General features: G+C 40.8%; 1 protein-coding gene across 1 annotated transcript; it reads right to left on the bottom strand.

The window, feature by feature from the left end:
• Window positions 1–389: 389 nt before the first annotated feature.
• LOC119521238 (cytochrome P450 2G1) lies at window positions 390–22,397 on the bottom strand. The gene is made up of 10 exons (XM_037819311.1): window positions 22,103–22,397; window positions 17,724–17,944; window positions 16,143–16,305; window positions 14,817–14,966; window positions 13,658–13,818; window positions 13,234–13,410; window positions 12,373–12,514; window positions 2,324–2,511; window positions 2,063–2,204; window positions 390–948 (listed from the first exon to the last, which is right to left on the bottom strand). The coding sequence occupies exons 1-10, from the start codon at window positions 22,212–22,214 to the stop codon at window positions 767–769; spliced, it is 1,638 nt and encodes a 545-aa protein (XP_037675239.1). The 5' UTR covers window positions 22,215–22,397; the 3' UTR covers window positions 390–766.
• Window positions 22,398–22,980: the final 583 nt, after the last annotated feature.

Raw genomic sequence — 22,980 nt, 5'->3', positions numbered from 1 at the left:
TGGCAGATGTTGAATATTAGATAAATATTTGTGGAATAAGCAAATAAGGAGGGAAGTCTTTCATCAGATGGGTTGATGGAATTCGTAAATGGAATAGAAGAGTGGCGGAACTTCCCTTCAAAACCTAGAGAGGAGGATTTGGCGTTGGGAGGGATGGTGCGAGCCACCAGGAGGGCGGGTATTCAGGAGTGATGACGCGGGAGGGGCAGTGAGCCTGCAAGCAGTTGGAGGCAGGGGCGTTACCTGGGGTGGCCCAGCCAGTGAGGAACCTCTGGTGGTGGCTGGCAGGAAGAATCATTAACAGCAGGGGAGTCAAAAAGGCCGTTTAAAATCGTTTGCTCTGAACTAGCGATGTCACACTCAACCCCCAATGAATGAAGCTGCTACACTTTGAATTCCTGGTTGCTTTTTTTGTTTTTTTGCGGAAAAAGGATTGTGCCCCACGTGGGGTAATAATCAAGGCGGCCACGAAGGGACAACATAAAGAAATAGGACAAACAGCAAGAATGTGTGGGAGGCAGAAAACCCAGCAGAATCCTCCAGGATTTTGCAGATCTCTTCAACAGGGAATTTCTTTCCTACCAAATGTGGACGCTATACAGCTCTGTATTTCCAGGGTGCTCCTAGCGCATCTCTAGTCTACGGCAGAAATGATGGCGCCTGTCTCAGGGCTCTGCGAGGATTTAGGGAGCGGCAGTGCTGTGTGTGCTTGCGTGCGTGGGCAGAACACGGGCCCCTCTCGGTTCCCTCCGCGCGGCAGAGGCGCTCAGTGGGCCACGAGGCAGAGCTTATAGGCCGGGGGGATGTTGCCGAAGCCGGAGATCATGGGGGTGATGTCGATGTCCGCCGGCGGCACCAGCGGGCGCAGGGAGAAGTTCTGCAGGACGAAGGTGAAGTAGAGAAAGAGTTCCATGCGGGCCATGGCCTCTCCCAGGCAGATGCGCTTTCCTGTGGGCAAAAGGTGGGGGGTGGGCGCGCGTCACACTACGTGGGAAAATGGGGTGCGGGGAGCGTTCTGGCCCGACCGCCTCTCCGAACCTCGGCTGGCTGCTCGCAATTCAGGGGTGAAGACGGTACCCGCTAGCAGGGGTCATGTCTTACAGGGCTCGCTAGGACGCTGTTGTGGCACCTGCTTCTCTTAGGCTCAGATTCCTAGATGGAACTGTTCTAAAGGATCCGTGAATTTTAAGGTTCCGTTCAGTTCAGTTCCTCGAAGTGGCATCAAATGCGTTTTTGCTGCCAAACAATGGTGGTGGGGGGGGGGGCGTGAGGGGATGAAAACTTACACTTAAATGGCGCTTACTCCTTGTGAGGCCCCTTGCTAAGAATTTGGAGAAATGAATTTCTTTCCCAGACAGGGAACTTAAGTCACTCTCCCAGTCCCACCGTTTGTAAGGGATGGAGTGGGAGCCTTCTTCCCAGCACTGCTCTCACTGCTTGTGGCGAACTTGAAAATGCCATTGCTCTAAAATTTTATGCCATCAGTTGACAAACTGCTGTTTTTCTGCCCCACTGCCTGTTTTGGTAAAACTTGTCAACTGAATGTTTTTTTTGTTTTTGTTTTTGTTTTTTCTTTTTGGTTTTTTTTTTTTTTTTTGATGCTTGAATTAAAGTCAAAAGAGGAATGAATGCTATCTGGTGACATGTAAAAAGTAAATGAAATTCACATTTCAGTGTGTATAATTTTTTTAATCACAGCCATGCTCATTCATGCATGCATTGTCTATGGCTGCTTTGCACTACAAGAGCAGAGGTGAGTAATCGTGACAGAAAGTGTATCAACTGCAAAACCGAAAATATTTACTATCTGTCCTTTCTAGAAAGTTTTCTGATCCCCATTTAATGCTATTATTGTTTCAACTTTTTTTTTTCCTAATTATCAGAGTGAATGGCTCTAATATTCCACGATTTGGGGATTTTAGGTTTTTATGGCTTAAGTTTCTAGGACATAGCCCTAAACTCCCCATTCTTACCTGAACCCCAATACAGAACAGTGGTGGGGGGATGAATCCAGGATGTTCATGGCAGGGGGTGGGAGGGGACCCAAACAATAGAAACCTACCAGAGGAAAAAGGCACGAAGGCTTCATTCTTCTTGAAACGGCCCTGCTCATCCAGGAAGTGTGGTGGGTAGAAGGCATCAGGGTAGCGGAAGTATTTAGGATCTTTGAGGACTGAGCCAAGCAGGGGATACACGTCAGTGCCCTGGGGTGGAAATGGGGACAATGAAGGAAAATGAAGTATTGAGATATGGAGATAAGGACCCAGGAAGGAAGAGGGATGAAGTGGAGGGAGACGGGGCAATAAGGAGGGTGCAACCCCACCTTGGGCAGAAGGTAGCCTCGGAAAGGAGTGTCCTGGATAACGTTGTGGGGGACACCCATAGGCACGATATCTGTCAATCTCTGTATCTCGTGGATCACAGCGTCAGTGTAGGGCATTTTGACCCGGTCATCTACCCTTGGGATCCGGTGAGGTCCAATCACCTGATTGATCTCTTCATGGATCTTGGCTGGAAGAGGCCAGAATTGACATAAGAGATAGACATAGAGATAGGACAGGAGGTATTTCTGGAAGGAAGGCCTGGGCCAGGCATGCATATCTCCAGCAGACTCTTGAGGTCTGGGCATGCAGACCACATTCGTTTGGATTGCCTCATCATACTTTTTTTTCTTTTTTTAAAGTTGTGGGTTTACAGAACAATCATGCATAAATTATAGGATTCCCATATACCACCTGTGATGGTTTCAATATATACCTCAGAGAAGATCATGTCCTGTTAACCCATTCCTGTGGGTGCAGATCTATTATAGGTGGGACCTTTTGATTAGGTTGTTTCAATTGAGATGTGATGCGACCTCATTCAAGGTGGGTCTTAATCTCTTACTGGAGTCCTTTGTAAGAGGATAAAAGGAAAAAGACCTCAGAGAAGCTAAGAGAGACAGAAGCTAAAAGAGAGAAACATGCAGAAGCCCAGGAAGCCACTGAATCCAGAAGTTGGAAGAAACAAAACCCAGGCCAGTAGACATTGCCATTTTCATGGCCTCAGAATTGAAAACTTGTTAATAAATCTCCATTGTAAAAGTCAGCCCATTTCTGGTATATTGCATTCTGGCAGCTTTAGCAAACCAAAACATCACTTTATTATTAACACAAGGTTGGTGCTCTATAAATATTCATTAGACCATTTAAATGCACTTATCTTGGATCCTTGAATGCAAACTGAGGTGTCTGGTCTTTTCCTTGAAAAAAACAAAGAACTATGGAAGGCGGATGAGCAGGGAAGTGATGTGGACTCAGTAGGGCTATCACAGACATTTTTGGCAGGATGGGAAAGAGGCACAATAGTTAATTAGGACAGGGTTGAAGCAAATGGGAAGCAATTATGTGACAGTGATCAAAATCATCTTTTATGGAGTTGCCCCTCTGCCACTCCCTGGAGAGTGACTGCAGACAGGGAAATGACCTTCTGTTTCTTCTTCAAAATGGATGTGACAGTCTAAAAAGCTTATAGAGTGGTGAGCATTACATAAAATCCAATAGGCAAGTAACTAAGAGAATGACTGAAGGTTCCCAATATATATTCTTTTTCTAATCCAGATAATTTGGATATTTGATTATTTGGATTAGCAAAATAAGAGCTAAGGTCAGAGATATGGAGGAGTAGCAAGCTTCAAAATCCCATTCCCCCCAAAGAGACATTGAAAATTAAGAAAAAAAACTGTCAGAACCAACTTTCTCAGAACTCTGGAAAACAAAATCAAAGGATTACAGCAAACAAGGAAATAAAGGATCAAGAAAAAGGCAATTTTTAAAAGGTAGGAAAGTCTCAAGGTACTTTTGCCAGCCCCTGCCCAACCCCTTCCCCCAGCTTGGTGACAGTCTATAAAAAGGCAGCCCACATTTCCAGAGTGGATTCCTTGTTCAGAAGGGAGGGGAGCACACCTTATTCACAAACTAATGTGTACGTGTGTGTGTATGTATGTATGTATGTATGTTCTAATCCACTTTATGGCTCCCTGAAGGACTGAAGAAAGTTGCTAGCCTATCGCAGAAGCAGAAGACATGGCCATGAAAACACTGTAAGGAAACAATCAGGCTGCAGACAACTGGGACAAACATTATGATTGAGACTTGCAATAGCATACCTGGGACCCAGGAAGAAAGACTGTGGAGAGGTGGGTTTTTTTTTTCTTTTTTTTTTTTTGGAAAGTGGGGAGTTCAGGAGCACCCATGTATATGGGGGAATTTAGAAAGTCATGTGCATGCCCAGAGAAAGATACATGCTCAGAGAAGATGTGAGGAGAGCCTAAGCTTTCACTTTTGGCTGAACTCTAGGCTTAGTGAAAGCCTGGCTATGTGCTAAGAAGATCCCCAGCACAGTGCCAAAATGCAAAAACTGGGAGAAGTTTTTTGTTTGTTTGTTATATTAACTTTTTAGCTCCTGGAATTCAAAGAAATAACACTAGCTGAATATAAGCTAAAGGAACAGAGACTTGAGTGACCACACATGACAAAGAATACAATCTTCAAAACTAGTTTGGAAAAATCACTAAACAACAGGCTACTCAAGTCTTGAACAATATTAATTAATAATAATACCCCACAAAACCAAGAACAGCAAACCTTGGAAAAGGGAAAGAAACTGATTTCCAGGATTACCACATTATAATACTCAAATGTACAAATTTCAACAACAACAACAATAAAAAATCACAAGATATACAAAGAAACAGAATAGAATGATCAATTAAAAGGAATAAAATAAAGTGACAGACACCATCCTGAGGAAGCCAGATATCGGAATTATTAGTCAAAGACATTGCCAACTGTCCTGAGTATGAACTAAAGGAAAACATGGACAAAGAACTAAAGAAAAGCAAGAAAATGATACATGGACAAAATAAGAATTTAAACATGAAACAGAAATTATAAAAAGTAACCAAATAGAAAGTCAGGAGGTGACAATTACAATAGCTGAAATCAAGATTTCACTACAGGAGTTCAACAGCAGATTTGAACAGCAGTAAAAAGAATCAGGGAATTCAAAGATAAGACATTTGAAATTATCTGGTCTAAGAAACAGAAAGAAAAAATAATAAAGAAAATGAAACAGATCCTAAAGGACCTGTGGGATGCCATCAAATATACCAACATAGGAGTCCCAAACGATAAGAGAGAAAGAAAAGGGCAGAAAGAAAATTTGAAGACATAATGGCTGAACAGTTTCCAAATTTGATGAAATACATAAATATAAACACTGAAAAAAACTCAACATACTTGAAGCAGGATAAACTCAAAGAGATCCACACCAATATACATTAAATCAAACTGTTAAATGCCAAAGGCATAGAATCTTGAAAGTCACAAGAGAGAAGTAACTCCTCACATACAAGGAGTCCTCAATAACATTAAGTCAATTCTCATCATAAATCATTGAGGTCAGAAGGTAGTGGGATGATATATTAAAGTGCTGAAAGAAAAAACTGTCAACTGACAAATGCATATCCAGCAAAACTGCCCTTCAAAAATTAAAAAGCCATTAAGATTTTCCTATATAAACAAAAGCTGAGGGAGTTTGTTACCACTAGATGTGTCCTACACTAATGCGAAGCGAGTCCTTTAAGTTGAAAGGAAAAAACACTAGACAGCAACTCAAAACCTTATAAAGAATAAAGACTCTGGTAAAGGTAACTACATGAATAAATACAAATGCTGGAATTGTACTTTTGGATTGTAACTCCACTTTTTATTTCTTAAATGATTTAAAATACAAATACATATAAGCAGTTATGTGTTATCTGTCATGCAACATATAAAGATGAAATTTGTGACAAGAACAATATAAAGAAAAGGCTGCAGAGAGAGGCAAAGGAGCATGTTTTGGGTATACTATTGAAGTTACATTGGATTCAATTCAAACTGGATTATCATGGCTTTAGGATGCTAAATATAATCCCCATGGTAACCTCAGAGAACTCTAAAAAGCATACACAAAGGAAATGAGAGGTGATTCAAAATGGCTCACTATAAAAGATGAAGTAAACACAAAAGTAGGCAGTAATGGAGGAAATCAGGGACAGAAAATGGTATAAAACATACAGAAACAAAAAGCAAAGTGGCAGAAATAAGTTCTGCCTTTTAAGTAATTACTTTAAATGTTAATGGATTTAACTCCCCAGTCAAAAGGCAGAGATTGGCAGAATGGATAAAAAATCATGATCCAACAATAGGCTGTTCACAAGACACTCAACATAAACCCAAACACAAATCAATTGAAAGTGAAAGAATGGGAAAAAAAAAACATTCCGTGAAAATAGTAACCAAAAAGGAGCTAATATCCAACAAAATATTTTTAAGTAAAAAATTGCAACAAGAGAAAAAGAATAACAGCATATAGTTCATCAAAAATATATAATAATTATAAACATACTATAAACAGTGCTCCAAAATGCTTGATGCAAACACTAAGGAGATTAAAGAGAGAAACATACAGCTGTACAATAATAGTTGGAGACATCAACAGGCCATTTTCAATAATGGATAGCACATCTAGACAGAAGGTCAAAAAAGAAATAGAAGTCTTGAACAACACCATAAACGAACTTGACCTAACAGACATATATAGCAGCAAACACATTCTTCTCCAGTGCACATGGGTCATTCTCTAGGATAGTCCATATGTTATAAGTCACAAAGCAAATGTCAATAAATTTAAAAATAATGAAGTCATACAGAAGATATAGTATATCTTCTTGAACCACAATGGAATGAAGCTAGAAATCAATAAAAGCAAGAGAACTGGAAAATTCACAAATACATAGAAATTAAGTAACACACTGTTAAACAATCAATAGGTCAAAGAAGAAATCACAAGGGAAATTAGAAAATACCTTGTGATGAATGAAAATGAAAATGCAACATACCAAAACTTGTAGGATGCAACAAAGGCAGTACTCAGAGGGAAATTCATAGTTGTAAATGCCTACATTAAAAAGAAGAAATATCTCAAATCAAACACCTAACTTCATACCTTGAGGAATGAGAAAAAGAGAAGCAAACTAAGCCAAAAGCTAGCATAAGGAAGGAAATAATAAAATTAGAGTACAGATAAATGAAATAGAGAATAAAAAAATAACAGTCAATGACAGAAGAGTTGGTTCTTTGAAAGATTGATAAAATTGACAAACCTTTAGCTAGACCGACAAAGAAAAAAGGAGAGATGATGCAAAGAACTAAAATCAGAAATGAAAGTGGGGATATTACTACCAATCTTACAGAAATAAAAAAGGACTGAAAAAGAATACTAAGGAGACCCCATCCGAGTGACGGCACTCGCGTCACGGCCACGCAGACCCGGAAAGGCTGTGGAGGACGTCACTTCCTGATCCGGGTCATTCTGCGCCGCTCTCCAGGCCTGGTGCCCTCGCCGCTTCCGGCCCCTCGCCCCCAGCCCACCGTGGAGAAGACGTAGCTGGTCCAGGAGAAGCTGGCGGGGCAGATCGAGCGCTATGACGACATGGCCACCCGCATGAAGGCCGTGAGGGAGCAGGGCGCCGAGCTGTCCACTGAGGAGCGCAGCCTGCTGTCGGTGGTCTAAAGAATGTGGTCCAGGCCGCAGGTCCACCTGGAGGGTCATCTCCGGCATAGAACGGAGGGCGACACCTCCGACAAGAAGTTGCAGCTTATTAAGGACTATCAGGAGAAAGTGAAGTCGGAACTGAGATCCATCTGTACCGTGGTCCTGGAATTGTTTGATAAGTATTTAATAGCCAATGCAGCTAATCCTGAGAGTAAGGTCTCTCTGAAAATTAGGGGAGATTACTTCCGGTACCTTGCTGAAGAGACGTGGCGATGATCGAAAACAACAGATGATTCCCAAGGAGCTTACCAAGAGGCATTTGATATAAGCAAGAAAGAGATGCAACTCACACACACAATCTGCTTAACTTTTCTGTATTTTACTATGAGGTCCTTGATAACCCAGCTTGCCTGTACACTGGCTAAAACAGTTTTTGATGAGGCCATTGCCGAACTGGATACACTGAATGAGGACTCATGCAAAGACAGTACCCTCATCATGCAGTTGCTTAGAAATAACCTAACATTATGGACATCAGGCAGTGCAGGAGAAGAATGTGATGCAGCAGAAGGGGCAGAAAACTAAATGCATACAAGGTGCCATCCTTCTTCCCCTCAAGAAACCTTTTTACACATCTCCATTCCTTTTTCCACTTGGATTTCCTATAACAAAGAAACCCATTGATGTGTATAGAATCAACCGTTTATAGTCATTTCATACTGTAGGTTTGGGAAAACTCCATTCCTTGATTTGCGTTTGTCTTGGCCTTTCTAGTGTGCAGTACTGCTGTAGAAGAGTATTAATAGTTTCATTTCATATAAACATAGGTAACTTCCAAACACTTATGTAGAGGACTAATATGCATCAGGTACTTAAGTAATCTGAACCAGTTCTACAAGTGACTGTGTTTTGTATTACTGTGAAGATATGAAAATGTAGTTAGTTATAATTAAAGAGTATTCTACATAACTTCTTACTTTCTGCATTCTCTCCCTTACACTTCTTCAGGGATTTCCTTTCAATAAGCAACTTTTCCATGCTCCTAATGTATTCCTTTTTAGTAGGAATCCAGAAGTATTAGTTTGAATGGAAAAACATTTGACATATCTGGGTGTTAGGGGGTCACAAATTGAAATGCCTTCTATGTAATATAATAGGGAGGTCATGTATATCTATGACAACAGGGAGTTTCCTTATTCATTCTAAATATGTTGTTGTTTAAGTTGACAAATTCCCTTCCCAATAAAAATTCACTTAGAGTCCTGCCTGTTGTAGTTCTGGCATTCATTTTACTATGTAGTAGAAGTAGCATGTTGCTACCAGAATACAAGCATTGCTTTTGGCGAATTAAAGTGCATATCATTTCTTGATACCCTACAAAGGGGATATAAATTAAAGCGCACAAGTCCAAGTCTAAAACTTTAGTACTTTTCCATGCAGATTTGTGCACGAGTGAGGGTATCCACTTGGTCTGGTGATTGTTGTTTAGAGAGTTGGACCACTATTGTGTGTTGACTGTAGTCCCAAAAAATCATTGACTGTAGTCCCAAAAAAGCTTTGTGAAAATGTTATGCCCTATGTAACAGCAGAGAAACGAAATAAAATTACATTTTATAAACCAAAAAAAAAAAAAAAAAAAAAAAATACTATGAACAATAGTGCTACAATAAATTAGATCATCTAGATGAAATGGGCAAGCTACTAAAACAACCTACACTTACTCAAGAAGAAATGTAAGACATCAACAGACCAATAACAAACACAGAGATTGAGTCAGTAATCAAAAACTTCCCAATAAAGAAAAACTCAGGACCAGATAGCTTTACTGGTAGAATCTAACAAACATTCAAAGACAAATCCTTCTCAAAATCTTCCAAAAAAATTGAAGAGGAGGGAATACTTCCCAACTCATTCTATGATGCCAGCATTAGCCTGATATCAAAGCCAGATAAAGATATCACAAGAAAATAAAATTACACAATAAAATCCCTTATGAATATAGATGCAAACATCCTCAACAAAATATGAGCAAAACAAATCCAACACCAAGTGAATTACACCAAGTGGAATTTATCCCAAGAATGCAAAGTTAGTTTAACATAAAAAAATATCAGTTAAAGTTGTACACCAAATTAATAGAATGAAGAAAAGCCATGTGATTATTGAAATTGATGCAGAAAAGGCATTTGACCAAATCCAGCACCCTTTCTTGATAAAAACACTCAGGAAACGAGGAAAAGAAGAGAATTTCCTCAACATGATAAATGGCATTTATGAAAAACCCACAGTTAACATCATATTCAATGGTAAAAGAATGAAAGCTTTCCCCCTAAGATAAGGAACAAGAAAAGGATGCCCACTTTCACCTCTGCTATCCAACAGTGTACAAGAAAAATAAAATAAAAGGCATCAGAATTGGAAAGGAGGAAATAAAGATTTCTCTATCTGCAGAAGAATAATCCACAGGAAAGCTATGAGACTTAATAAATAAATTCAGCAAAGTCGTGGGATACCAGATCAACACACAAAAATCACACCAGCAATGAAGTATTGGACAAGGAAATCAAAAAAACAACTCCAGTTACAATAGCATTTAAAGGAATAAAATATCTAGGAATAAATTTTAAAAGAAGAGTGAAGGAATTGTGTACTAAAAACTACAAAACATTCCTGGGAAGAAATTAAAAAAACTACATAAATGCAAAAATCCTGAGTTCATGAACTATAAGACTTAGCATTGTTGAGATGTCAATACTACCCAAAGCTATCTAAGATCAGCACAATCCCTATGAGAATTCCATCAGCTTTTTCCTTACAGAATTAGAAAAGTCCATCCTCAGATTCATACAGAATTGCAAGGGACCCCAAATAACCAAAACAATCTTGAAAAAGAAGAACAAAGTTGCAGGTCTCATATTCCCTGATTTCAAAATTTGCAAAGCAATAGCAATTTTTTTAATGTGATACTGGCATAAGGATAGAGATAGAGACCAATAATTTTTTAAATGTGTTACTAGCATAATGATAGAGACATAGACCAATAAAAGTAATCGAATTGAGAATCCAGAAATAAACCCGCATGGTTATGCTCAATTGATTTTGACAAGGCTGCCAAATACATTCATGCTGAAAGAACAGGTTCTTCAGCAAGTGGTTCTGGGAAAACTGGATGTTGACGTTCAAAAGAATGAAGTCAGAACCCTACATCACACCATTTACAAAAATTAACTCAAAATGGATCAATAACTTACATGTAAGAGCTAAAACCATAAAGCTCACAGGAAAAACACAGAGAAAAATGTTGATGACCTTAGATTTGGCAATGGAATCCTAGATATGACATGAAAAGTATGAGCAACAAAAGAAAACGTAGATAAATTGGACTTCATCAATTTTGAAACTTTGTGCATCAAAGAACATGATCAGGATAATGAAAAGACAACCTACAGAATGGGAGAAAATAGTTGCAAATCATATATCTGTTTAGGGATTAATATCCAGAATATATAAAAACTCATACTATAAGTCAACAAAAATAAGACAAACAACCCAATTTAAAAATGGGCCAAGAATTTTGATAAACATTTCCCCAAAGAAAATATGCAAATGGCCAGTAAGAAAATGTAAAGATGCTCATCATCATTATCCATTAAGGAAATACAAATCAAAACTCCGGTGAGATACCACTGCACACCCACTAGGATAACTGTTATTTTAAATACAAAAAATAACAAGTGTTGGCCAGGATGTGGAGAAATTGGCATTCTGGTGGGAATGTGAAAGTTCAGCCACTGTCAAGAACAGTTTTATCATTCTTCAAAAACTCAACCGTAGAATTACTGTGTGGCCTGGCAATTCCACTCCTGGATATATATGCCAAAGAATTGAAAGCAAAGACTCAAATAGATATCTGTATATCAATGTTCAAAACAGCATTATTCACAATGGCCAATAGTGAAAACAACCCAAGTGTGTATCAACAGATGAATGGATGAAAAAACGTGGTGCATATACACAATGGAATATTCCTCAGCTATATAAAGGAATGAAGTTCTGATATGTGCTATGACATGGATGAACCTTGAAAATACCACGCTAAATGAAATAAGCCAGACACAAAAGGGCAACTATTGTATGATTCCACTTATATGACATATCTGAATTAAGAAAATTCAACAGACAGAAAGTAGATTAGAGGTTACCAGGGGCTAAGAGGAGGGGAAATGGGGAAGTATTGCTTAATGGATACAGAGTTTCTATTTGGAGTGATAAAAAAGTTTTGGTAATGGATGGTGGTAACAGTAGCACAACCTTGTTAATAAAATTAATCCCACTGAATTGTACAGTTAAAAATGGTAAAATGCAAATTTGATTTTATATATATATAAAACAACAGTAAAATATTTTAAAAAGAAAAGCTAGGACAATGGATGTAAGACTGGAAAAGTTACAGTTTTGGAAACTGGTTACTCTCCCATCATCTGTATCAGGATGGATCTTTTGACTTGTTTTTTGTACTTCATTTTTCAGGACTTAAGGAAAATAATTAGTTATTAATCCTTGGAGTTACCCAAACAGACCAGATTACCACTTAATAGAGATGGAGTATACTTGACTCAGTCACCAAGTAGAGGAGTGAATGAAATAGCCTCCCAGGGCTGCTAGTCTGAGATTCTGTCTTCATAATATGCCGAAGAGTCTGAAACCATGGGATTCTAAGGTTTCAAGAGTATGTCTTCCTAATGTTTAGGAATGGGGGACACCCAGGGAGCAGATTGGGGTCCCCCTCACCTTCCACCTCAGGATGCTTCATCAGCAGCAGGAATCCGTAGCGGAGGGTGGAGCTCACGGTCTCCGTGCCAGCAAAGAAGAGGTTGAGGGTGGTGAGGACCAAGTTCTTAAGGTTGAATTCCGTGTGGGGGTTATTTTTATCCTGAAAAGGAGGCAGATGATAAAGAGAATCACCCTTTTCTGTCTTTATCTTCTTACTTCCTCCCTGTGTTCAGGGAAGGACTTTGGGAAAAGACTACCTGTCTAAACCAAGTGTGTACCTGGGCAGAAGAAACAGTGAGAGCCATGATCCTGAGGCGGGAAAGTTCCAGGAAGATTAGAGAAACAGCAGGGAGGCCAGAGTGGTTTCAGTGAAGTAAACAAAAGGGAGGCTGAGGGAGAAAAAAGTAGAGAAGCTTTGCAAGAACAAAAGTTCTAGGACACTAAGGTATATGCTTCTAAACTTCCAAGTGAAATAAGAATATAAATTTCTAAATTTCTAAAATGTAAGATTCTACAAGTCAGATGTATTAATCTTCTAAATTTCTAAATATCTAAAACTTTAAACTTATAAGTTTCTCAAATCCTGAGACTAACTTTATCGTTCTGCTTTTCAACAGTTTGAAGTCTCTGGCACACATGATTAGAAAAGAGTAAGATTTTAAGTTCCCATGATTCTAAAATGTTTAGATTCAAAGATTTATTCCAAGTTGTAAGAGTTTATACTTTTTGGAGTTTCTGTATTTTATCTTTGGATATAAGTGAACCATTGAAAATAATGCTTGCTCATTTGTCTGCAGCATGTTTACAGATGGGTTTAGAGGGTGGGCCCCTTGGATTGAGGAGATGAGAGAACAGAATTGGGGGAAAAGGTGAAGGTACCTGGTGCATCTTGATGAGGAAGCAGTCAATGAAGTCCCGAGGATTTTGGGGGTCAAGGGATGCTTCATTGATCTTGACCCTGGAGGCAACGAAGTCCTTGAGCTCCTCTATCAGATAGTAAATGTGATTGTGTCTTCCTGGCAGGTACTGCATGACTATGGAGTACATGTCGTAGAGCTGTGAGGAATGGGATATGGGGCTTGTCAGCGGTGGGCACCAGGGTCCAGCACAGGCTGAGTCTGCAGGTGACAGCTGGCACAAGGTCCAGCACTGCGTCTGAGACTGGGCAAGTCCCTTTGCTGCTTGGAGACTCAGACATTGCTACTTACCTCGCAGGGCTGTGGGGAGGATTAGGTGAGGCTTAGGAAGGGGCTTAGGTAATTAAGGTTTGGGGGAGGTGGGCAGAGAGGTGGCTGGTGGGCACCTGTGCCCAAGATGTGCTCATCTCGATGAAACTCTCATTGATAAGCCTCAGCAGGCTCAGGAACTGCTTGTCCTCATAGTCGAAGCGGCTTCCGAAGACAACAGAACTGATGACGTTGGAGACGGTGCGGCTCAGGAAGAAGGTGGGATCAATGGGGGCACCTGGTAATGGGAATTTTCTATATTGAGGCAATGATTAGGACCATGGGGTGTGGAATCACTCAGTCCTAGGTTTGAGTCCTAGCTTAATTGCTTATTAGCACACGAGTCACTTCATTTTTGATGTGTTGAGCCTAGACATCCCATCTGCAAGTAACCACTTTATTGATTTATGAAGATTTGATATATTATGCATTTTGAATAGTTAACATAATGCCTGGTATGTGGTAAGCATCAACACATGCTAATGGAGCTTATTTTTTTTTAATTATTTATATGTGTTTGTGGATAGAAGTCACAGATTTGGTAAAGAAGTGCTGAATACAGAAAAGATTGCCTGGATGGTGGGTCTAGCTCCATCACTGATTCCATTTAGACTGTTAAGAAAATCCAGGTCTCATTTGCTCCATCTGTGAAATAGGGCACTTGGTTCAGGTCATTGGATTTGGGAATATGGCCCCCAGAACAGTGCACATACATATTGACACGTTTTCAAATGATTTCTGTGGGATACATGGACATGTAAAGCATGTAGACCCCGTTAAGCATGTGTGGAGTTCAGGTGAGGAATTCTGATTTAGAGAAAATTTTATGTCTATCTATTCATCTCTATATACCTCAGCTTCTGTCTTTTCTTTCTAGACTCCAGTGGTTCCTGACCTTATTTCTGGGTCATACTTTCATTATATTAAAAAACAAATGTGGGATCCTGTCTCCAGAAAATAGAAGAAATTCACATATGGCCCGGTCTGCATACAATTTCAGGGGCTCCCTGAGATCCACTGAGATTCAAGTTCTCTGAAAAGGAGTATCTCTCAAGATTTTCACATTAACTTTTTAACACGGAACCTGGTTGGGAATCTCTGTGAGTCCTAGATCGGTCTTTTCTCATGCTCTCCCATTCCAGAGCTCCCTCCTACCAAGGTCTCACCCTTAGAGACTGAGCTCTCTACATCCACCCTGTTCCCTTGTAGACCCTTGTAGACTTGTGGCCTCTGTACCCTTGGTCTTCCGAAATTCCTCCATTAGGAAGCCGGCCTCCTCCTGGATCCGCATCTCAATGCTCCGCTTCCCCATCCCGAAGTCCCGAAGGATGGTGAGGGAGAAGCGGCGGAGAATCCTCCATCGTTCACCGTTGGCCAACGCTACACCTGCGAGATCTCAGTGTCAGGCTTCTGCCATCTGCTCCCCCTTTTTGCACCCAACAAGGTGCTGACCAGGAGTGGGGCAGGTTGTGAAACTCTAGACTCTACTCTCAGGAACCCCCTACTGACCTCCAGGGGTGGGGAAGACTAAGGTTGCCTCCCTATAAGACCCTCAAAAACCAGCCCAGGACTGAAGTAGAGGGAAAGGGAATCAAAATAGGAAGGATTGGGAAAGATCACGGAGAGTTTCTCAGAGGACAGAGAGTTGGAACTGGATAAATAATTTGATGGATGCAAAGATGGAAGGAGGGGTGGATAGACTGCTATATGGAATACCCTGGGATGGGGACGCTAGCTGTATACTTTCTAAATAGTACTATATTTTCTACATATATATATGTATATACATACAAGCTCAGACCTGGGCATGAATATAAACCTACACAAAAGGAGTTTCAATGTAGTAACAAATATTCAGAAACTATCACGTGTGAGTGGACTGGTGAATGGAAAGAAGAGTTTATGTCTGGATTTATGGATGGATGGATGGATGGATGCATGGATGAAAAAGTTAATGGATGGATGGCTTGAAAACTGAATGGAAAAATGGTTGGAAGATGGACACATGTAAAGATTCATAGATGGATGAATGACTAGCTAAAGCATGTGTAGATGGATGGATGGATGGATGAGTGGATAGACTGAAGAAAAGGTGTAGAGATAGATGGGTAGATGAATGGATGGGTGTATGCATGCATGGGTGGATGGATGAATAGATAGATGGATGAGAGGAGTGGTGTGAGGCTACTTGGAAGATGTGAACAGGAAAGGGAGCTACCTAAACGGGGCAAGGCCTATGTGTGTGTGTGTGTGTAGGAGGGTAAGAAGCTTCCTTCTTAGAAGGTTGGCTATGAGGGCTTGAGGGAGTACACAAAGAATGGAGTTAATCCATTAAAAGAATAACACATAATGTGGAGTAAAATGTCTAGGATACATGTCCTGGTTCTACCATTTCCTCACTGTGTGATATTGTCTAATCTTTCTCACCTTCAGCTTCCTCATTTACAAAGTTAGTATAATACACAGTCAATGCAATACTGCATGTAGAGTACTTAAAAGAACCTGGGGCATAGAAAGTATATTATAAACATATTTGTTGTTATTAGTTTTGTCTTTACCTACCGTGACCTTGGAAGTTTCGCTCTAAGGAAGCCATTTCTCCACGGCCACTGAATTCATCTGCTCGGTCTACCAGGGCCTCCTTCACTGCTTCATGTCCACATAAAACAACCACTGGCCGGGGACCCAGGTACACGGTGAACACTGGGCCATATTTCTTGCTGAGCTAGAAGCAGAGGAGAACAGTAGAGGAGGCGGTTAGTTGGTGCACCATATACAGACCAATCAAGGATTTTAGAGTGTTTCAGAGGGAAGACAGAATTAAAGGTAAGCCCTGAGGTTGGCAGTACTACTAAGAAAAAAGGTGCACAAGCCTTGGCTCCTGTGACACGGGGCAAATCCCCTCCCAGCTCACCGGCAAGATTAGATAAATCCTAAGGGTTTAGGCTTCTCTCTCTGAAATGCTAAGTTTCTAGCATCCTGAGATTTCATGATAATGAATCTTGAAACTCTAAGACAACCTGACAACGGTTGTAGTTGTCCTTAAGAATTTAAGGTACTGTTGGTGGGAATGTAAAATGGTATAGCCTGCTGTGGAAGATAGTTTGGCAATTCCCCAGAAAGTCAAGTATAGAATTACCATATGACCCAGCACTCCCGCTTCTAGGTATATACCCCAAAGAATTGAAAAACAGGGACTTGAACAGAAATTTGCACATTGGTGTTCATAGCAGCATTATTCACAATTGCCAAAAGATGGAAGCAACCCAAATGCCCATCAACCGATGATGGATAAGCAAAATGTGGTATATACACACACGGAATGTTATTTAGTTGTAAAAAAGAATGAAGTTCTGATACATGCGACAACGTAGATGAACCTTGAGGACATCAGGTTGAGTGAAATCAGCCAGACACAAAAGGACAAATATTGTATGATCTCACTGGTATGAAATCATTAGAATAAGCAAATTCATAGAGTCAGAAACAAGAATATAGGTTACCAGGGGCTGGGGTGGGGGTAGGGAATGAAGAGTTAATGCTTCAATTGTAGAGTTTCTACTTGGGCTGATGGAAAAGTTTTGGTAAGGGAGGGTGGTGATAGTAGCACAACACTGTAATGTAATTAACAGCTCTTATATATATTTGAATGTGGTTAAAAGGGGAAATTTTAGGTTTTGTGTATATTACTAAAATAAAAATTTAAAAAACACTTACTTATGACTGACTGTATGATACAAACAGGGAACCTGAATATAAACCATGGATTATAGTTAATGGTACAATTATAATAATATTCTTTCATCAATTGTAACAAATGTACCACACTAATGTAAGGTCGTAATAGTAGGGGTGGAGGTACGTGGGAACTCTGTATTTTCTGCATGATTTTTCTGTAAATCCACAACTTTTATAATTAAAAAAAAAAGAATTTAAGTAATGTGATTCCAAAGTCCTGAGATTGTTAAGAGTCTAAAGTTCCAACATGCTAAGGTTGTGTTTTCAAAATAATAAGATTCTGCAATTACTGAATTATAAGCTTCATAAAATCTGAGTCTCCCATAACCCTGTAAGTTTCTAAGCATATCTGGCTAGGAAATTAGGTGCGTCCAGCACGGTGCAAGAGGAGGGAGAAAGACTCACCTTCATGAGAGACTGATAGGTGGCATCTGTGCGGACTTGGAGCAGGTTCCCCAAAAAAGGCAGAGGTGTGGGACCAGGGGGCAGCTTTCCTCCCTTGTTAGTCCGTTTCCAGGCAACGAGGATGAGCAGACACGACAAGCAGAGGGCCAGAAAGATGGTGAAGGCCCCTCCAAGCTCCATGATGTAGGCCAAGAAGCTGTATCCAGGGACCCGGATCCTGGCTAAATAGTTTTTGGGAGATCAGTTAGGCAGAAATATGAACACCCTGAGATTGAAGCTTACTGGGGCCAACAGGGAAGAGATTGCTTTGTGTAGGGCTGGTTATATAACCAATTAGGATTAGTCCTCTTTCATCATATTTCCAGCCTCCCAGTTCTTCTTTCCCCAGCTCAACCCCTGGTTTCAACATCTTTTGGTAGAGTGTGGGAAGCGGCTGAACATCATTGTTAGGCTCTTGCATTTAGGATCAGATCATCTGGGTTCAAGTTTCAGCTTTATCCTTTTCCTCATTTTCTGAGTCTCCTAAGCTTTCCTGAGCTCAGTTTCCCTATCTGTCAAATAGAGTAGCCATATTGATTTACAAAGTCTTGCTAGAGAACATAGCGACTCCTTACTCTTTGCTAGACCCCAATCAGCTTTTTATTTAATGAAGGAAGTTGATGCAAAGAATACCAACAGAAATAAATCAGTCAAAAGAATTTTATTCAACAAATTCTTTTGTCCTCATCTCAAAATTAATATAACTAATGATAATAATAATAGTGTTACTTGTGTTGGTTTATCAGAAGTTTGCTGTTGAGTGTGTGTGTGTTTGTGTGTTCAAAGTCTAAGATACAGAGTCCACGTCTCAGTCCCTATCTCTTGATGGGGAAACCACCTCCTGAGACAGGGCCTGGTGTTGTTCTCCTTAATAACCTAAATAAGTGTGGTTCTCCACAGTTTTTACAGCAAATATTTGTAAATCTTCTTTATTGTCCTGAGATGAAATTACTGGGTATCATATCCTACTGTTACATATTATTAAACAAAATCCAGTGCCCTTCTCATGTGTCTGGACTCTCAGGCTTGGAAATGAATCCCTGAAGGAAACTAAAGATTTGGGGAATAGGATTTGGCTGGCTGGGCAGAGGTGTCCTGTATCCTGAGCATTGATGGGAATTCTGGGAAAACTGAATGACTCATACAGCTCCATCTTCTGGGTTTTGGATCTGCTGCCGAGGTTGTCTTTTCTTGGGTTTGAGACTCAGCTCTAGGCTGCCTCCTCTTTGATTCTCCTAGTCTTCACCTCTCCCTCCCAATCTGACCCCCCTCCACACCCATGGATTGGTGTATCAAACCAGATACCAGTGAAGACATTACCCCCAAGCACTCCAAAACATTTGAATGCCTTTTTTTCTGGTAGGCAAGGTATTACTCAATGGTCCATACTATTTCAGGGAGTTTCACAACTCCCTCTCCCCCAACAAACTTCCACCCATTCAGGACTGGTCTAACTGTCCTGTGGTGGGATGTGTGTGTGCGGAGGGGAATCTGGTCTTTGTATTCAGTCAGGAAGGGGTGGTGAAAGTATCCTTGAAACAGTCCCCTTGCCATCCCCACTACAGGCAGGCAGCCAAGAGTAGAGGCACTTGAACTAGGGTGGGAGCATGTTCAAGAGGAAAAATAATTGCAGAGGACCTGCGACAGAGAAACGTATAGAGGCAGGTCATGCCAGGTGTCATGACGTGGAAATAGAGACCAAGATTGAGAGAGGCCAAGAGTAAAGAGAGGGGCAGAGAAACGGAACAGATGAGATCAATATAGAGTTGGGAGAGAGTAAGAGAGAGAGATTGATTCAATGAGTCAACGATAGAGAGAGACCCAGAGACCAAAGGAAGTAAAAAAAAAAAATTAAAAAAAAGACAGAGAGAGGGAGATACAATCAGAAAGAACCACACACCCCTGGGGGTAGTTTCAGCGAGACATAGAAGGAGACTAAGGAAGTGGACTTAGTGGGCGAGGGAGAAACAAAGGAACACAGACATCTCAATCTCTCTCTCTCTCTCTCTGTCTCTCTCTCTCTCCCATGAATCAAAGACCCAGAGAAATAAATAAACAAACAGAGGCAAAGAAACAGAAAGAGACAACCCTAGGGCTTGAGATGGAGAGAGGGTGATTTGGGTTCCATGGATGTGTACATGAAATGGTACCTGAGTCATTTTATGCCTCATCCATGCCTCTCCCTTTGAGGCTAAGAAATGCTGTGATGCTTTCCAGGGCTGTCTTTATTTATTTGAGTGTCACATGTGTGCCAGACACAGAGCTAAGTGCTTGACAAGCAGTATATCTTCTAATCCAAACAACTAGCTAATAAGGCAGGGTATGGTATGTGGCCAGAATGACTCAAGTCACCTTAAAACAAATGTTCTGGTAGCCTGGGGCTGCTGGATGGACTTTGTTGGGGGAGAGGGAGTTGTGAAACTCCCTGAAATAGTATGGACCATTGAGTAATACCTTGCCTACCAGAAAAAAAGGCATTCAAATGTTTTGGAGTGCTTGGGGGTAATGTCTTCACTGGTATCTGGTTTGATACACCAATCCATGTATCATTATATTTGGCAAAAGGTTTATATTTCAGAAACAACTAGATGTCCCCTAATATCTGTCCCCCTTCTTCCATAGTAATGGAATTCTATACAGTCACTTGGCTATCCAAAATAGACTACATTTCCCAGCCTCCCTTGCAGCTTGGTGTGGCCATGTGGCCAACTTCTGGCCAATGGGATGTGAGCAGAAGTGGTGACAGCAACTTTTACTTTGGGCTCTCTTAAAGGAAGGGAGCAGGTTTTCCTTCCCTCCAGGTGGAAGGGGGGTGTGGAAATGGCAAGGGCAGCACCCTAAGGAGGGAGGAGTAGCAATGTGGAAGGAGCCTGGGTCTTTGACACCATTTGACTTCCTGATCAGCCCTGGATTGCTTACAGGTGAGCAGCTTTTAACTGAAGAAAATTAAACTTTCATCTTATGTCAGCCCCTTTAAACTGTTATTTTGGATCTTTGTTATAGCAGTTAACCTATTTCCTAGCAAAGGCAGCTTCTACTGATCAAGAATGCTTGAAAATCACTGGACCAAATAAGTGTTCCTCAAACATCATCCATTTGCCTATTATTTTTTTCCATGTCTGAATACTACCAATATATTTATTTAATATGTTTAAATTGATTCTCCTTATAAGAACTTAGATTTATTTAATTAAAATGGACTCTCTATATCCCTCCCTTTAATGGAAAATTAGTTGTCCTCTATCACAACCAGAAAATACCTGTGTATTAGTTGTCTAATACTGCATAACAAAACACCTCAAAACTTCGAGGCTTACACAATAATAATAATTCATCAGTTCCCATAGTTTCTGCACGTCAATTTAATTCAATGCCATAATTTCATGTGCCCATTGGAGAATGCTCCTGGTTCTTACACCTGTCCCCAACCTCTTATCCACGTCTCCTCTCACTCTCAAATTCCAGCTCTGGGTGTCAGCCTAGGACCACAGCATGTCAGAGCCTGAAGGGGCTTGAGAAATCTTTTTAGTTCCAAGTTTCTCAAAAGGTATGAAATGCATAATATGAGCCAGTCCCAGCGCAGGGTATAGAGAAGCAGTTGTGAGGTATTGCAAGATGCGTTGGGGAGAGGATGTATGTATGGATTTGGACATTGCCAGTGGAGATGTTAAAAATGTTTAACTACTGGTGCAGCACAGCTGAGCATGCATTTGAGATAGAGCAGGGTCCTGGCGGCCCCTTTAGTTGCTGCATTATGGTGATATTGGTGAGAGGTAATCCTGGAGAAGGGGCAGAGTTAGTGGGTTCCTAACGTCTGTCAAAGGAGGCCTCTAACCACCTGTAGGACCACACCTGTACCTATGTGCTGAATTCTAGCCCTTGCCATTGTCCTCAAGCAGCTCCCTTCTCCCCCCGGTGGGGCTGTCTGTAGAGTTTGATGCGGAACTTGTAGGTTAAGGGAGTGGTGTGCTGGAGTTGGCGCAAGAGCTGATTATTAATTTTTCAGGAATTTTGTGAGCTGGTTGTTAAACACAGCCATTATTAAAAATTAAATTACACAAACCAAATTAAATACATTGTATTAAAAACAAAGCTAATAAACACTCAAAGCTCATCACTTCCTAACTACCACATTTTACTATTATCTATGCTCTTGAGGTTATTTATGCCAGTTTCTATCTGTTGGTGGAAGGACATCTCTTCCTACATCCATGTTCAACAATATCACATTGGTTCGTCACTTGAAATTAGCCATGGTGGATGAATTTATGCCACAGAAGTCTGCAAACTCTATAGATTAAAGCTCCCCCCACCCCAAGAGCTGATTGTTAAACAATTACCAGCATGCCACAGGGGTTGCATTTCCAAAGCTGGAGATCCAGGTTTGCAATGCGTGTCAGGTCTCAAGGGAGCACGTGGGAAGTTCTTCAGATGCTGCGATCGTGGCTGCATTCAATGTACATTTGGGGTGTGCCTGCCAACTGCTGGCTGCTGTTGTGCATCTGTCGGATTGTTTCACGCCTCCTCTGCTTCTCCCATAGAGAGAGCCAGAGGAGGAAGCTAGAGGTGGGATTCTGAGACCTGGTGAGATTGCAGAGGCTCCTAAGACCACCGAGACTCTTCAGATGCCATGGAACCTCCTTGGCCTGGAATGTGATGTCCCAAGCGTCTCTATGGATTCAGTTGCCCCCGGGTCATCCCTTCTGTGTGGTTTTGCTCTGTTGCCTGAGTGATATAAACAGTAAAATGATACCAATTCTGAAACAGCCAAGACTAGGAAAACTGGGTAGCTACGATACAGCTGGGAGCTTAAACAGCAGCACGCAAACAAATGTGCTCGACGGGTGCAGCTCATAGCCCCCGCATGAGCCCCATCCCCAGACTGGGCTCCAAGGATGCTTGCACCACTTTTTTTTTTTTTTAAATCTTCATTTTATTGAGATATATTCACATACCACACAGTCATACAAAACAAATCGTACTTCCGATTGTTTACAGTACCATTACATAGTGGTACATTCATCACCCAAATCAATCCCTGACACCTTCATTAGCACACACACAAAAATAACAAGAATAATAATTAGAGTGAAAAAGAGCAATTAAAGTAAAAAAGAACACTGGATGCCTTTGTTTGTTTGTTTGTTTCCTTCCCCTATTTTTCTACTCATCCATCCATAAACTAGACAAAGGGGAGTGTAGTCCTTATGGCTTTCCC

This window comes from Choloepus didactylus, chromosome 27, assembly GCF_015220235.1.
Source record: "Choloepus didactylus isolate mChoDid1 chromosome 27, mChoDid1.pri, whole genome shotgun sequence".
In the NCBI taxonomy this organism is placed as follows: domain Eukaryota; kingdom Metazoa; phylum Chordata; class Mammalia; order Pilosa; family Megalonychidae; genus Choloepus; species Choloepus didactylus.
The sequence above is the reverse complement of the archived record's forward strand: the minus strand, read 5'-3'. Positions and strand labels throughout refer to the sequence as shown.

Bases quoted from the DNA above. Each gene is read 5' to 3' on its own strand.
- LOC119521238 (XM_037819311.1), bottom strand. From the start codon at position 22,214: ATGCAGCCACGATCGCAGCATCTGAAGAACTTCCCACGTGCTCCCTTG. The intron at 2,205-2,323 runs GTGGGGTTGCAC...TTTCCACCCCAG, and splicing joins GAGGCTACCTTCTGCCCAAG to GGCACTGACGTGTATCCCCT. The intron at 949-2,062 runs GTAGGTTTCTAT...TTTTGCCCACAG, and splicing joins CTTCGTGCCTTTTTCCTCTG to GAAAGCGCATCTGCCTGGGA.